Raw genomic sequence first — 13,340 nt, 5'->3', positions numbered from 1 at the left:
GAGGAGCCGGACGCTGGTTGAAAGGAGCGGGACGCTGGACGAGAGGAGCAGGATGCTGGATGAGAGGAGCGGGAAGCTGGATGAGTGGAGCAGGATGCTGGATGAGAGGAGCAGGAAGCTGGATGAGAGGAGCGGGAAGCTGGATGAGAGGAGCCGGACGCTGGATGAGAGGAGCAGGAAGCTGGATGATTGGAGCAGGAAGCTGGATGATTGGAGCAGGAAGCTGGATGAGAGGAGCTGGACGCTGGATGAAAGGATCATGAAACTGGATGAGTGGAGTGGGATGCTGGATGAGTGGAGCAGGAAGCTGGATGAGAGGAGCGGGAAGCTGGATGAGTGGAGCGGGATGCTGGATGAGAGGAGCAGGAAGCTGGATGAGAGGAGCAGGAAGCTGGATGAGTGGAGCGGGATGCTGGATGAGAGGAGCAGGAAGCTGGATGAGAGGAGCAGGAAGCTGGATGAGAGGAGCAGGAAGCTGGATGAGTGGAGCGGGATGCTGGATGAGAGGAGCCGGACGCTGGTTGAAAGGAGCGGGACGCTGGACGAGAGGAGCAGGATGCTGGATGAGAGGAGCGGAAAGCTGGATGAGTGGAGCCGGACACTGACAGTCCTCTATTCTAGTTTGACGTTAGCTCACCCTGCAGTACAGTGAGGGGCCTGAACATTACAGCGGTGGGCCCCTCACCCTCTCCAGGCAGTATTTCCACCTCCACCACTGCTGCTATGTGCACCTGTGGGGCAGTCCTAGAAGGTTCTAGACAATTCTGAACAGTTTTAGAAGCTTCTTGAAAGTTCTCACATTTCCACAAGTCTATACTTATTTTACAAACACTGTTAAAAATGTCAAACATCACCATGCTGACCACAAAAGCTACGTGTATGGGGAATAATAACCACCTTCTATTTAATTTAGGTCCAAAGAATTAAGAGAACACATGGAACAAACATTTTGTAAAACTGTTACATAATGCAGTAAAGGAATAGTTCACCAATTTCTTTTGTCTTTCAGATTAACTGGTCCTAGCAAGTGCCAGAGATTTGTATTTTCCTTCTATTAAAAATTCTCGTCTTCCAGTACTTTTTAGCTGCTGTATGCCCTGCAGGAAGTGGTGTATTTTCTCTAGTATGATACAGTGCTCTCTGCTGCCACCTCTGTCCATGTCAGGAACTGTCCAGAGTAGTAGCAAATCCCCATAGAAAACCTCTCCTTCTCTCCAGACTGGAAATAATACATCACTTCATGCAGGACATACAGCAGCTGATAAGTACTGGAAGACTGGAGATTTTTTTTTTTTTATAGAAGTAAATTACAAATCTCTGGCACCAGTTGATCTGAAAGAATTTTTTTGGGGTGAACTACCCCTTTAAGACAACTGCAGTTCTTGTTGGCATCCTGGATACCAGCTTCTTGTCCTGACCGCTATTCCACGAAGAGATGCGCAGTGGGTGACCGATGATTTTAAGTTTGGGCCTAAATAAACGATCAGCCGATGACACGATCATCGGCTAATCGTTTTCTCTATTCCACCGAGTAATAATCGACCGAATCGGGCCGATTATCGCTCCATGGAATAGGCCTGTAAGAATTAGTGAGTGCCGGGATCCTCCTTTACTACTTGCTGGGACCAGTCGCAACCACGAGCACCACCCTATTACAGAGTGCCGTCCTACTCCAGTACCACATACCTTAGTTGGCTGAGAACGTGTTACCCCATGAAGTGTTTAGCGGGTGTTAGGTTACCCCACACAGGACGAGTCCTGACAGTTCAGCACACTCCAGACACCGAGACATCACAACATATTTATTGAGACTGACATAGTGCTGCATCAAACGGAGAGAGTTCTCATAGCAGCGAGACGCGTCCTCCTGCGCTGGCACAGTCCTCGTCGCCTTCCTATGTGCTCAATGCTGAAGAAGCGGCCTCCTCCTGCGCTGGCACAGTCCTCGTCGCCTTCCTATGTGCTCAATGCTGAAGAAGCGGCCTCCTCCTGCGCTGGCACAGTCCTCGTCGCCTTCCTATGTGCTCAATGCTGAAGAAGCGGCCTCCTCCTGCGCTGGCACAGTCCTCGTCGCCTTCCTATGTGCTCAATGCTGAAGAAGCGGCCTCCTCCTGCGCTGGCAAAGTCCTCGTCGCCTTCCTATGTGCTCAATGCTGAAGAAGCGGCCTCCTCCTGTTCCTGCTACAAATACTTCACTAGACCTAGAAGCGTTCTGCTGGAAAATGTCAATGGATTAGACTCTTCCCTTTGTCTGTAGTTAGTAGTTTTACTTTGTACCTCTGACTCCTCCTGGCTGTGTCACCCCGATGCCCGCTGTACTACATATACAAGGAAGCCCCTTCCCTCCTGGCTGTGTCACCCCCCCGATGCCCGCTGTACTACATATACAAGGAAGCCCCTTCCCTCCTGGCTGTGTCACCCCCCCGATGCCCGCCGTACTACACATACAAGGAAGCCCCTTCCCTTCTGGCTGTGTCACCCCGATGCCCGATGTACTACATATACAAGGAGGCCCCTTCCTTCCTGGCTGTGTAACCCCCAATGCTCGCTGTACTACATATACAAGGAAGCCCCTTCCCTCCTGGCTGTGTCACCCCGATGCCCGCTGTACTACATATACAAGGAAGCCCCTTCCCTCCTGGCTGTGTCACCCCGATGCCCGCTGTACTACATATACAAGGAGCCCCTTCCTTCCTGGCTGTGTCACCCCCCCCCATGCCCGCTGTACTACATATACAAGGAGGCCCCTTCCTTCCTGGCTGTGTAACCCCCAATGCCTGCTGTACTACATATACAAGGAGCCCCTTCTTTCTCAGGTGTGTCACCCCCTGATGCCCGCTGTACTACATATACAAGGAGGCCCCTTCCTTCCTGGCTGTGTCACCCCCCAATGCCCGCTGTACTACATATACAAGGAGGCCCCTTCCTTCCTGGCTGTGTAACCCCCAATGCCTGCTGTACTACATATACAAGGAGCCCCTTCTTTCTCAGGTGTGTCACCCCCTGATGCCCGCTGTACTACATATACAAGGAGGCCCCTTCCTTCCTGGCTGTGTAACCCCCAATGCCTGCTGTACTACATATACAAGGAGCCCCTTCTTTCTCAGGTGTGTCACCCCCTGATGCCCGCTGTACTAGTTACCTGCTCTTTGCTAACCTCTGCGCCCCCCCTCCCCCAGCCCCGGCTCACAGACTCACGCTCCTGTTATGTCTGAACAGCCCCCCTCCCCCAGCTCGGCCCCCTCCTCGGTCTCGTTCTGTGCTGCTCTCTCCTCCCTCAGATTCCGAGTCCCTGCCGTCCAAGCTGGTCACGTCGGTCAGGCCCCTCAAGTGCTCCACGGAATCGCTTTTCTGCAGGTCGGATGCTATGGTCTGCAGGCTGAGGAGGGAGACGTTGTCTGCCCCGTCTACCATTGAGGTTGGGGCTTCGGCTCCGAGAGGCGGGGCCCTAAGTGTTAATAGCGGCCCGTGCATGCGTCGGGCGTGGATCTCCTCGCTGATCTGCTCCAGGTTACGTAGCGTCCCGGAATATCTCAGCTTGGCATGGGACACCTTGACTTCCAGGGAGGTGACCCGAGCCTTGTGTTCCTGCAAGACACAGAAGATCACAGTAGTTACAGCAGTGACCCATGACCTGGTCCTTGTTCTACAGCTCCTAATCCTGCAACAACTCACCGATACACAGTAACAAACCTCAGCTGTGTGAAGTATAACTGCAGGGTCTATAGCTCTGAATCAGAATGGTCCTATTCATTGACAGCAAGTACTGATCTCCAAACCAAATCGGTTTTGATGGAGTCTGAGAAGCCTGGACGAGCCCTTTAAGGCCCAGTAAGGGCCGCTGCCTCCTAAACAAGGTCTGGTCATAGGCGGATAATTCCGTAATGGCCACTTCCCGGCCTGGACTGTGCTCTGCGGTGTTCGTAGTCACATGGGCTGCAGGGAAGGTGTAATGGCTTTGTGGTTGGGTGGGTAAATTGTATTTCCATCCCAATGGGGGAGGGGGGGGTGAGCGGCAGCCACAGAGAGCCATCCTAATGGGGGGAGGACTGTATGGCAGCCAGAGAGAACAGTCACCCCCCCGAGACCCATCCTAATGGGGGGAGGACTGTATGGCAGCCAGAGAGAACACTGTCACCCCCCGAGACCCATCCTAATGGGGGGAGGACTGTATGGCAGCCAGAGAGAACACTGTCACCCCCCGAGACCCATCCTAATGGGGGGAGGACTGTATGGCAGCCAGAGAGAACACTGTCACCCCCCGAGAGACCGCTGTGGATCTGCTCTACTTATCTGCCCTGCTGGAGGCCGGACAATGTGACGCAGAAAGGCTCAGAGCCAAAACTGAGGGAGTATATACAGTGTATACTGATACAAACAATAACCCCACAGGCATCCTGCACATATTGTCTAGAGGTCTGGGGCAATGTTGGGGTTAATTCTAGTATCCCCGATGGTCTAGGGAAGTGAAGGGGTTAATGTAAGTGCTCCTGGTGATCTGGGGCTGTCATATTGCTCATTCTGACACTTTTCTTTTGTGAATGGGTTAATACTCCATACCTGGGACTGTGCAGCTGTAACTCTATGACTACACTGTTCTCTCTATGACCATAGAGATGAGTGCAGGGAGGGGATAGAGAGGACTGTGCAGCTGTAACTGTATGACCACAATGTTCTCTCTATGACCATAGAGATGAGTGCAGGGAGGGGATAGAGAGGACTGTGCAGCTGTAACTGTATGACCACAATGTTCTCTCTATGACCATAGAGATGAGTGCAGGGAGGGGATAGAGAGGACTGTGCAGCTGTAACTGTATGTCCACAATGTTCTCTCTATGACCATAGAGATGAGTGCAGGGAGGGGATAGAGAGGACTGTGCAGCTGTAACTGTATGACCACACTGTTCTCTCTATGATCCTAGAGATGAGTGTAGGTCATGCGGATACATGGTTACACCATCACTCATAGACTTATCAGGTTAGTTTGGCTTCTGAGACCTCGGAGCATCTCTCACCTCTAATACAGTGTTGAATTGGGACTTCAGCTCAAAGTAGGGTCGGCTCTTGATGATGACGCGCTTCAAGCTCTTCTGCAGGGTCTGCACTTTGGCTTCGGCCTCGTGGCACTGGCGGGTAACTCTCTGGTGCTCGTACTCACTGCGCAGCCGCTCCTCCTCCGCCTCGTTCACCTAAAAAACATTATCTAGACTGGTAAAATAACCTCAGCTGCCGACCACAGCTCCTCGAATAACCTCAGCTGCCGACCACCGCTCCTCTAATAACCTCCGCGGCCGGCCACCGCTCCTCTAATAACCTCAGCTGCCGATCACCGCTCCTCTAATAACCTCAGCTGCCGGCCACCGCTCCTCTAATAACCTCAGCTGCCGGCCACCGCTCCTCTAATAACCTCAGCTGCCGACCACCGCTCCTCTAATAACCTCAGCTGCCGGCCACCGCTCCTCTAATAACCTCAGCTGCCGGCCACCGCTCCTCTTATAACCTCAGCTGCCGGCCACCGCTCCTCTTATAACCTCAGCTGCCGCTCGCTGCTCCTCTAATAACCTCAGCTGCCGGCCACCGCTCCTCTAATAACCTCAGCTGCCGACCACCGCTCCTCTAATAACCTCAGCTGCCGGCCACCGCTCCTCTTATAACCTCAGCTGCCGACCACCGCTCCTCTAATAACCTCAGCTACCGGCCACCGCTCCTCTAATAACCTCAGCTGCCGACCACCGCTCCTCTAATAACCTCAGCTGCCAGCCACCGCTCCTCTAATAACCTCAGCTGCCGGCCACCGCTCCTCTAATAACCTCAGCTGCCGACCACCGCTCCTCTAATAACCTCAGCTGCCGGCCACCGCTCCTCTAATAACCTCAGCTACCGGCCACCGCTCCTCTAATAACCTCAGCTGCCGGCCACCGCTCCTCTAATAACCTCAGCTGCCGGCCACCGCTCCTCTAATAACCTCAGCTGCCGGCCACCGCTCCTCTAATAACCTCCGCTGCCGACCACCGCTCCTCTAATAACCTCCGCTGCCGACCACCGCTCCTCTAATAACCTCAGCTGCCGACCACCGCTCCTCTAATAACCTCAGCTGCCGACCACCGCTCCTCTAATAACCTCAGCTGCCGGCCAACGCTCCTCTAATAACCTCCGCTGCCGACCACCGCTCCTCTAATAACCTCCGCTGCCGACCACCGCTCCTCTAATAACCTCAGCTGCCGACCACCGCTCCTCTAATAACCTCAGCTGCCGGCCACCGCTCCTCTAATAACCTCAGCTGCTGGTCACCGCTCCTCTAATAACCTCCGCTGCCGGCCACCGCTCCTCTAATAACCTCCGCTGCCGGCCACTGGTCCTCCGGCTGCCATAGCAACCCATCAGCCCCTTGTGATCTAGTCAGCGGGACGCCATTAGGGTGACGGAGAAAATCTCCATCTGCCTAATCCAAATGATACTGATGATTTTACTGAATATGACATCTTACAGGGTTATATCTAATAGGGGTGACATCTAAGTGGGGGGAAGGTGACATCTTAGTGGGGGGAAGGTGACATCTAAGGCCACTTTCATTGCTGGCCCTATCCCTTACAGTGCGGCCTGGCTGAGGACAGCTGGGATCTGGGTAGCGCTGGCGGTAGGGATGTATTTATCATTGGCTCTGCATGTATACATAGAATTTCCATCTCTCTATGTCCCCCAGTGCCGCCCTCTCCCTTCCTCTCTCACTTTGCAGGTTGCGTGGTTCAGCATTTCCTGCCACGTGGGGTCCAGCCTGTTCTTGTCAGCCGTGACTCCTTGCTCTGCAACAAACACCATCTCCCGGGCGGCGGCGTGCATGCTGACCGCCCGCTCGTACCGCAGAGCTGCGCTGTGTGTGTCCTGCTGGGCCTGCAGCAGAAAGACGAGTAAGGTTTATTCCCAATCACTGACTTCTATAGATATTTAAACAAATAAAATCACTGCTCCCTTGGTTACCTCCTTGGCCAGTCTCCGGGCCTCATAGTACGGTCGGGCTTTTTCGATACAGGCTCCAAGCTGAGTGGCCAAAGCGTTGAGGCGTCTGGCAGACTCTGTGAGTATCCGGCGGTAGGCAGTGCGGGCATCCTGCAGGGGGCAGCGTGTAAAACGTCAGCGCTCTGTAGGCTGATACAGTAATAGAGAAGGATGGAGGGCGGACGCGGCACTTACATCCAACTGCAGCTCCAGCTGGTTGATCTCCTCGCTCGCCTGGTTCAGACGCTCTAATTCTTCCTGAGGAACATAAGATAAAGAATCAGCAGGGGAGACGGAGAAGAGGGGGGAAGGGGAGTCACATTGATAAAGCCAATTTTTATGGAAACGAGAGAAGGTCTCCAGACTCCTATAACCAGCAGTGCTTAAAGGGGAACTCCGCTAAAATGGATTGATGCCAAATCCCCTGAGAAAAACACTTTAAAAGAATAAGGACTTCTATCTAGGACAGGTGATACAGTCTGATTAGTGGTGGTCCGACCACTGGGACCCCCTGATCACGAGGAGGGTGGTCCATTGTCCCCCAAGGGAATGGCAGCACCTTCTCGGCCCGGCTCCATCTATGCTCTATCGCAAGGGTAGAGAACCTTGGCTCACCAGCTAAAGCTTTGGTTATCCAGGCATGATGGGAGTTGTAGTTTTGCAACAGCTGGAGAGCCAAGGTTCCCTACTTAGGTCAGCAGCTGAGTATGCCCACCACCAGTCCACTCAGAGCACCTGTGATTAGTGGGGGGCCCCGACAGCCGGACCACAACCAATCAGTCGCCCGTCATCTGTTCTGTGAACCCTTTAGGAGGTATGTAGTCATTCCTAAGCCTGGAGCGGATCTCCCCCATCCTATATGTAAGTTACGAGCCCCCTGTTACCGCACTGCGCTGTCCGTACCCCCCTCATACACAGGAGCTGACAGCCTTCTCCTTCATCTATTATACATGGTGGATTATCGTCCCTCCCCTCGTCCACCTTCAGTAAGTGCTGACTAAGAGGTTACCCAAGGAGATTACACAGGAGCCGAGCACTTACCACCCCCGGCCCCCTGTGTATAGCAGCGGAGGACGGACTGGTCACATGGGCGGGTCATTGGGCTCTGGAGACCGATATCAATAATCCTCCATAAGGCATCACATCGTCTCCAGGTTCCTTTCGCTGTACCATCACTTTATTTCATTGACGTCAATAGGAGGACACATACGGGAATGATCAGAGCACTGATCCCCGGGGACCCCCGGCTCTTCACACTCTTCTCTCTACACTTGTTGCTTTTTACATTAAATGTAATGGCATCGAGTGTGGAAAAAGTGACGCAAACAAATCCAAGGTCAGGGCAGGATCAGAGCTGTGATACATGTAGGGCAACTATAAGATGGCATCCTACTACATACCAGTTCTCCAATATGGTGGGAAGGTCACCAACCCTGGTGCAGAACCCGCTGACTCCAATATTTGTGCCCATTAGATCATCACTTGCACTGATGTATACAGAATAACATATGGTGGTAGAGCTGAGTGCCCTCCATCCAGGCTCGGTGACTAAGGGTCCTATTACACAGGCTACAGGACTATGGCTCCATCATTTTAGTACACGAGCGCCATTGTTAGCGATGTCCATACAGCCCTTGCCCAAACACGTGCTACCTTACCTCTCCCCACTGCCGTTCTTCTCTCCTATGCTCTGTAGCTCCCCGGTCCCGGTAGCTGCAGCATCTGAGAGGCCTGTCAGCCGACATGCCACCCAGCCAATCACAGGCCATGGTGGTGTGCGGCCTGTCAGCTGTGGCCGGGACCGGGGAGCTACGGAGCATAGGAGAGAAGACCGGCAGTGGGGAGAGGTAAGGTATCACGTGTTTGGGCACCCCTGGTCGGCACCCGACGATTTTAGGTTCAAACCTAAAGCAAGCCGATAATCGTTTCATCAGCTTTACATTGTCTCTATTACCCAGGCCGATTATCGCTTGGTGTAATAGGGCACTAAGTAGCTTGTTAGTTGGTATATATGTATTTCATTGATGCCCTAATGCCGCATTCTGCCCTCTGGGGCTCTGCAGCTGTTGCAAAACTACAACTCCCAGCTTGCCCTGAAAGCATCCCTCTGTGGGAGTTGTAGTTTTGCAAAGGCTAGGAAGCTATAGTTAAAGTGAATCCGTCACTTCCAAAATCACTACTAAAATTTCAACACGGCTGTATATACGTTAGGAAAAGGAGGCCGATCGCATCTTACAATCTGCTGCCCATGTGGTTATTCCAGTAAAAAATGTGTCAAAGGGGTGTGGCCTAGAGTCCACAGTGCCCTCGGGTCACAATGACTCCACCCTGAAGCCATGCTTGCAGCCTGTTTGATAGCTGCCCAGGGCTCGGATGCTAGTACTCAGCGCATGGTGATTGCAGAGCATGTGTGGTCGGTAACTGAAGCCAATGCCAGAGCAGGCAAAGCCACTGCGCATGCTCCACAATCACAGCGCATGCACAGGACTCCAACAGGGCTCAGCACTGGTAACCAGGACTCCAACAGGGCTCAGCACTGGTAACCAGGACTCCAACAGGGCTCAGCACTGGTAACCAGGACTCCAACAGGGCTCAGCACTGGTAACCAGGACTCCAACAGGGCTCAGCACTGGTAACCAGGACTCCAACAGGGCTCAGCACTGGTAACCAGGACTCCAACAGGGCTCAGCACTGGTAACCAGGACTCCAACAGGGCTCAGCACTGGTAACCAGGACTCCAACAGGGCTCAGCACTGGTAACCAGGACTCCAACAGGGCTCAGCACTGGTAACCAGGCCCCCGGTGTCTATCAAACAGCAGCTATGACTGGCAGCCTTTACTGAAGTGTATGTAACCATGTAAGCGATTCTGGAAGTGACAGTGGGGTTGCTATCATTACCAGCAGCCAGTAATCCCCACTCGCTGTGGACAGGCTGCCGCACACAGCCATACTGACAGGCCGTGGTGGACCCCCACAGTCATAGTGTGATACCACATCCTAGCATCTGTCATCACTGTATGAGATGGGAGTACCCCTCTTAGTATATACCTGTATCCTGGGGTCCAGCTCCTCCTCCACTTCCCCTTCATCCTTCTTGGTCTCGCTGGAGTCCTCGGTTGGCTTCTTGATGTCACCATCACTCTCTCGGGGTCCCGCCAGCTCCTCGTGGATGGTGCCACCCTCAGCGCCAGGCGTCGGGAGCCTCTCCTCACAAGGGGGTCCTTCTGTCACCTCCATGGCAGGAGAGCTCAGCCGCGCATCGCACCGAGACAGCTGAAAAACAGAGAGGAGCGTGAGCGGCCTGCCCGGAGTGTACGGGAGACTGGAGTGTACGGGAGACTGGAGTGTACGGGAGACTGGATACACAGATACATCACTGCCTCACAACATGGACTCTCCACATATACCACACCTGTCTGATCCTGCCTGCAGGGGGCGCCATTTCCCCACATAACAGCCTCACGGAGACTCTCCACATATACCACACCTGTCTGATCCTGCCTGCAGGGGGCGCCATATCCCCACATCACAGCCTCACAGAGACTCTCCACATATACCACACCTGTCTGATCCTGCCTGCAGGGGGCGCCATTTCCCCACATAACAGCCTCACGGAGACTCTCCATATACCACACCTGTCTGATCCTGCCTGCAGGGGGCGCCATATCCCCACATCACAGCCTCACAGAGACTCTCCACATATACCACACCTGTCTGATCCTGCCTGCAGGGGGCGCCATATCCCCACATCACAGCCTCACAGAGACTCTCCACATATACCACACCTGTCTGATCCTGCCTGCAGGGGGCGCCATTTCCCCACATAACAGCCTCACGGAGACTCTCCATATACCACACCTGTCTGATCCTGCCTGCAGGGGGCGCCATAGCCCTCCTATAAGTCTAAGGATCTGCTTAGCTGCTGTATATGGGAGCCTGTAGCCCCCTTCCTATTAGTGGACTGTAGTGGTCAGCGGGACATATATTCCTGCTTCCTGTACCGAGGGGGTCCTAGTTCCCACATACAGGACTCTCTTACCTGTCTCGTCTCAGCGTCTCCCCACGTGGAGGATGAGGCCATCCTGCTGTACATTATAGTAACAGTACAGGTACAGCAGACCCCTCCCCATATGCCCCTCCCATTGTTACTGGTTGTCACTAACAGTTAAGCGGGCAGGGTCCCCCCAGGCACAATGTGTCTCCCGCTCTCCTGGCGGTGATGATAGAGTGTGATATAGAGAGACTGATAGAGAGCGCCCCCTGTATATAGTGACTGATAGAGAGCACCCCCTGTATATATAGTGATTGATAGCGAGCACCCCGTATATATAGTGACTGATAGAGAGCACCCCCTGTATATATAGTGACTGATAGAGAGCACCCCCTGTATATAGTGACTGATAAGAGAGCACCCCGTATATATATATAGTGACTGATAGAGAGCACCCCCTGTATATTGTGACTGATAGAGGAACCCCCCCCCCTGTATTTATAGTAACTGATAGAGTGCCCCCCCCGTAAACATAGTGACTGATAGACAGCGCCCCCTGTATATAGTGAATGACAGAGAGCTCCCTGTATATATATAGTGACTGATAGAGAGCGCCCCCGTATACATAGTGACTGATAGAAAGCACCCCCCCCTATATAGTGACTGATAGAGAGCTCCCCCCATATATATAGTGACTGATAGAGAGCTCCCCCCATATATATAGTGACTGATAGAAAACGCCCCCCTATATATAGTGACTGATAGAGCTCCCCGTATATAGTGACTGATCAGTCACTATATATACGGGGGCGCTCTCTATCAGTCACTGTATATACGGGGGGCACTCTCTATCGGTCACTATATATAGGGGGCGCTCTCTATCAGTGACTATATATATATGGGGGGCGCTCTCTATCAGTCACTATATATACGGGGGGCACTCTCTATCAGTCACTATATATATATATATATGGGGGGCGCTCTCTATCAGTCACTGTATATACGGGGGGCACTCTCTATCGGTCACTATATATAGGGGGCGCTCTCTATCAGTGACTATACATGGGAGTGCTCTCTATCAGTCACTATATATACAGGGAGCTCTCTATCAGTCACTATATATATACGGGGGGCACTCTCTATCAGTCACTATATATATAGGGGGGCGCTCTCTATCAGTCACTATATATATGGGGGGCGCTCTCTATCAGTCACTATATATACGGGGGGCACTCTCTATCAGTCACTATATATACGGAGGGCGCTCTCTATCGGTCACTATATATACAGGGGCGTTCTCTATCAGTCACTATATATATATATATATATATATATATATATACAGGGGGCGCTCTCTATCAGTCACTGTATATACGGGGGCGCTCTCTATCAGTCACTATATATACGGGGGCGCTCTCTATCAGTCACTATATATATGGGGAGCTCTTTATCAGTCACTATATATACGGGGGCGCTCTCTATCAGTCACTATATATACGGGGAGCTCTTTATCAGTCACTATATATATATATATATGGGGGTGCTCTCTATCAGTCACTTTATACAGGGAGTGCTCTTTACCACTGTACACAGGGGCGCTCTATCAGTCACTATATATATGGGGGGTGCTCTCTATCAGTCACTATATATACGGGGGAGCTCTCTATCAGTCACTATATATATATACGGGGGAGCTCTCTATCAGTCACTATATATATATACGGGGTGCTCTCTATCAGTCACTATATATATATACGGGGTGCTCTGTATCAGTCACTATATATACGGGGGGTGCTCTCTATCAGTCACTATATATACGGGGGGTGCTCTCTATCAGTCACTATATATACGGGGGGTGCTCTCTATCAGTCACTATATATACGGGGGAGCGCTCTCTACCACTGCTCACAGGGGGCGCTCTCTGTTTATGGGGTCACTGTGGGCGTGGTCAGTATGTGTGGGAGGGGCTTGTTCTCCATCTCTCCCTATATACAGCCTGTGCTCTGTGTCAGTGAATGAGTGGTGCCTGTAGCACAGTATCTGGGCGTGCTGGGACTTGTAGTTCCCCCTCAGCAGGAGGGGCACAGGCTCCTATCTCCATGGTGATCTATGCCCAGCTGGCACAGGTCAGGGGCCACAGCCCCGCCGGGGGTCCACTCACCATCGAGGGTCACATGACCCGGGTAATACACCCACCTGAGGCTTCTTCCTAAGCCATCCTGGGGCAGACCACCCGCAGTGACGTCACGGGGCTGCCAATGACGTCACGAAGCCCCCAGCGCTGCGTTGTTGTGCCTGCTAGTCCTGTTGCCTGGGATTTAGGCGGCGCCCAGTGACCCGGAAACGGAAGTA

General features: G+C 52.8%; 1 protein-coding gene across 1 annotated transcript; it reads right to left on the bottom strand.

Annotated features, from left to right (window-relative positions):
* Window positions 1-1,787: 1,787 nt before the first annotated feature.
* Window positions 1,788-13,340, bottom strand: SH3BP5L (SH3 binding domain protein 5 like). The gene is made up of 7 exons (XM_069985494.1): window positions 13,185-13,340; window positions 10,046-10,270; window positions 7,192-7,254; window positions 6,979-7,107; window positions 6,730-6,891; window positions 5,016-5,189; window positions 1,788-3,588 (listed from the first exon to the last, which is right to left on the bottom strand). The coding sequence occupies exons 2-7, from the start codon at window positions 10,232-10,234 to the stop codon at window positions 3,187-3,189; spliced, it is 1,119 nt and encodes a 372-aa protein (XP_069841595.1). The 5' UTR covers window positions 10,235-10,270; window positions 13,185-13,340; the 3' UTR covers window positions 1,788-3,186.

The sequence above is a fragment of the Dendropsophus ebraccatus genome, chromosome 10 (genome assembly GCF_027789765.1).
Source record: "Dendropsophus ebraccatus isolate aDenEbr1 chromosome 10, aDenEbr1.pat, whole genome shotgun sequence".
NCBI classification, from domain to species: domain Eukaryota; kingdom Metazoa; phylum Chordata; class Amphibia; order Anura; family Hylidae; genus Dendropsophus; species Dendropsophus ebraccatus.
Note: the sequence above shows the minus strand (reverse complement) of the source record. Positions and strands in the feature narration are given on the sequence as shown.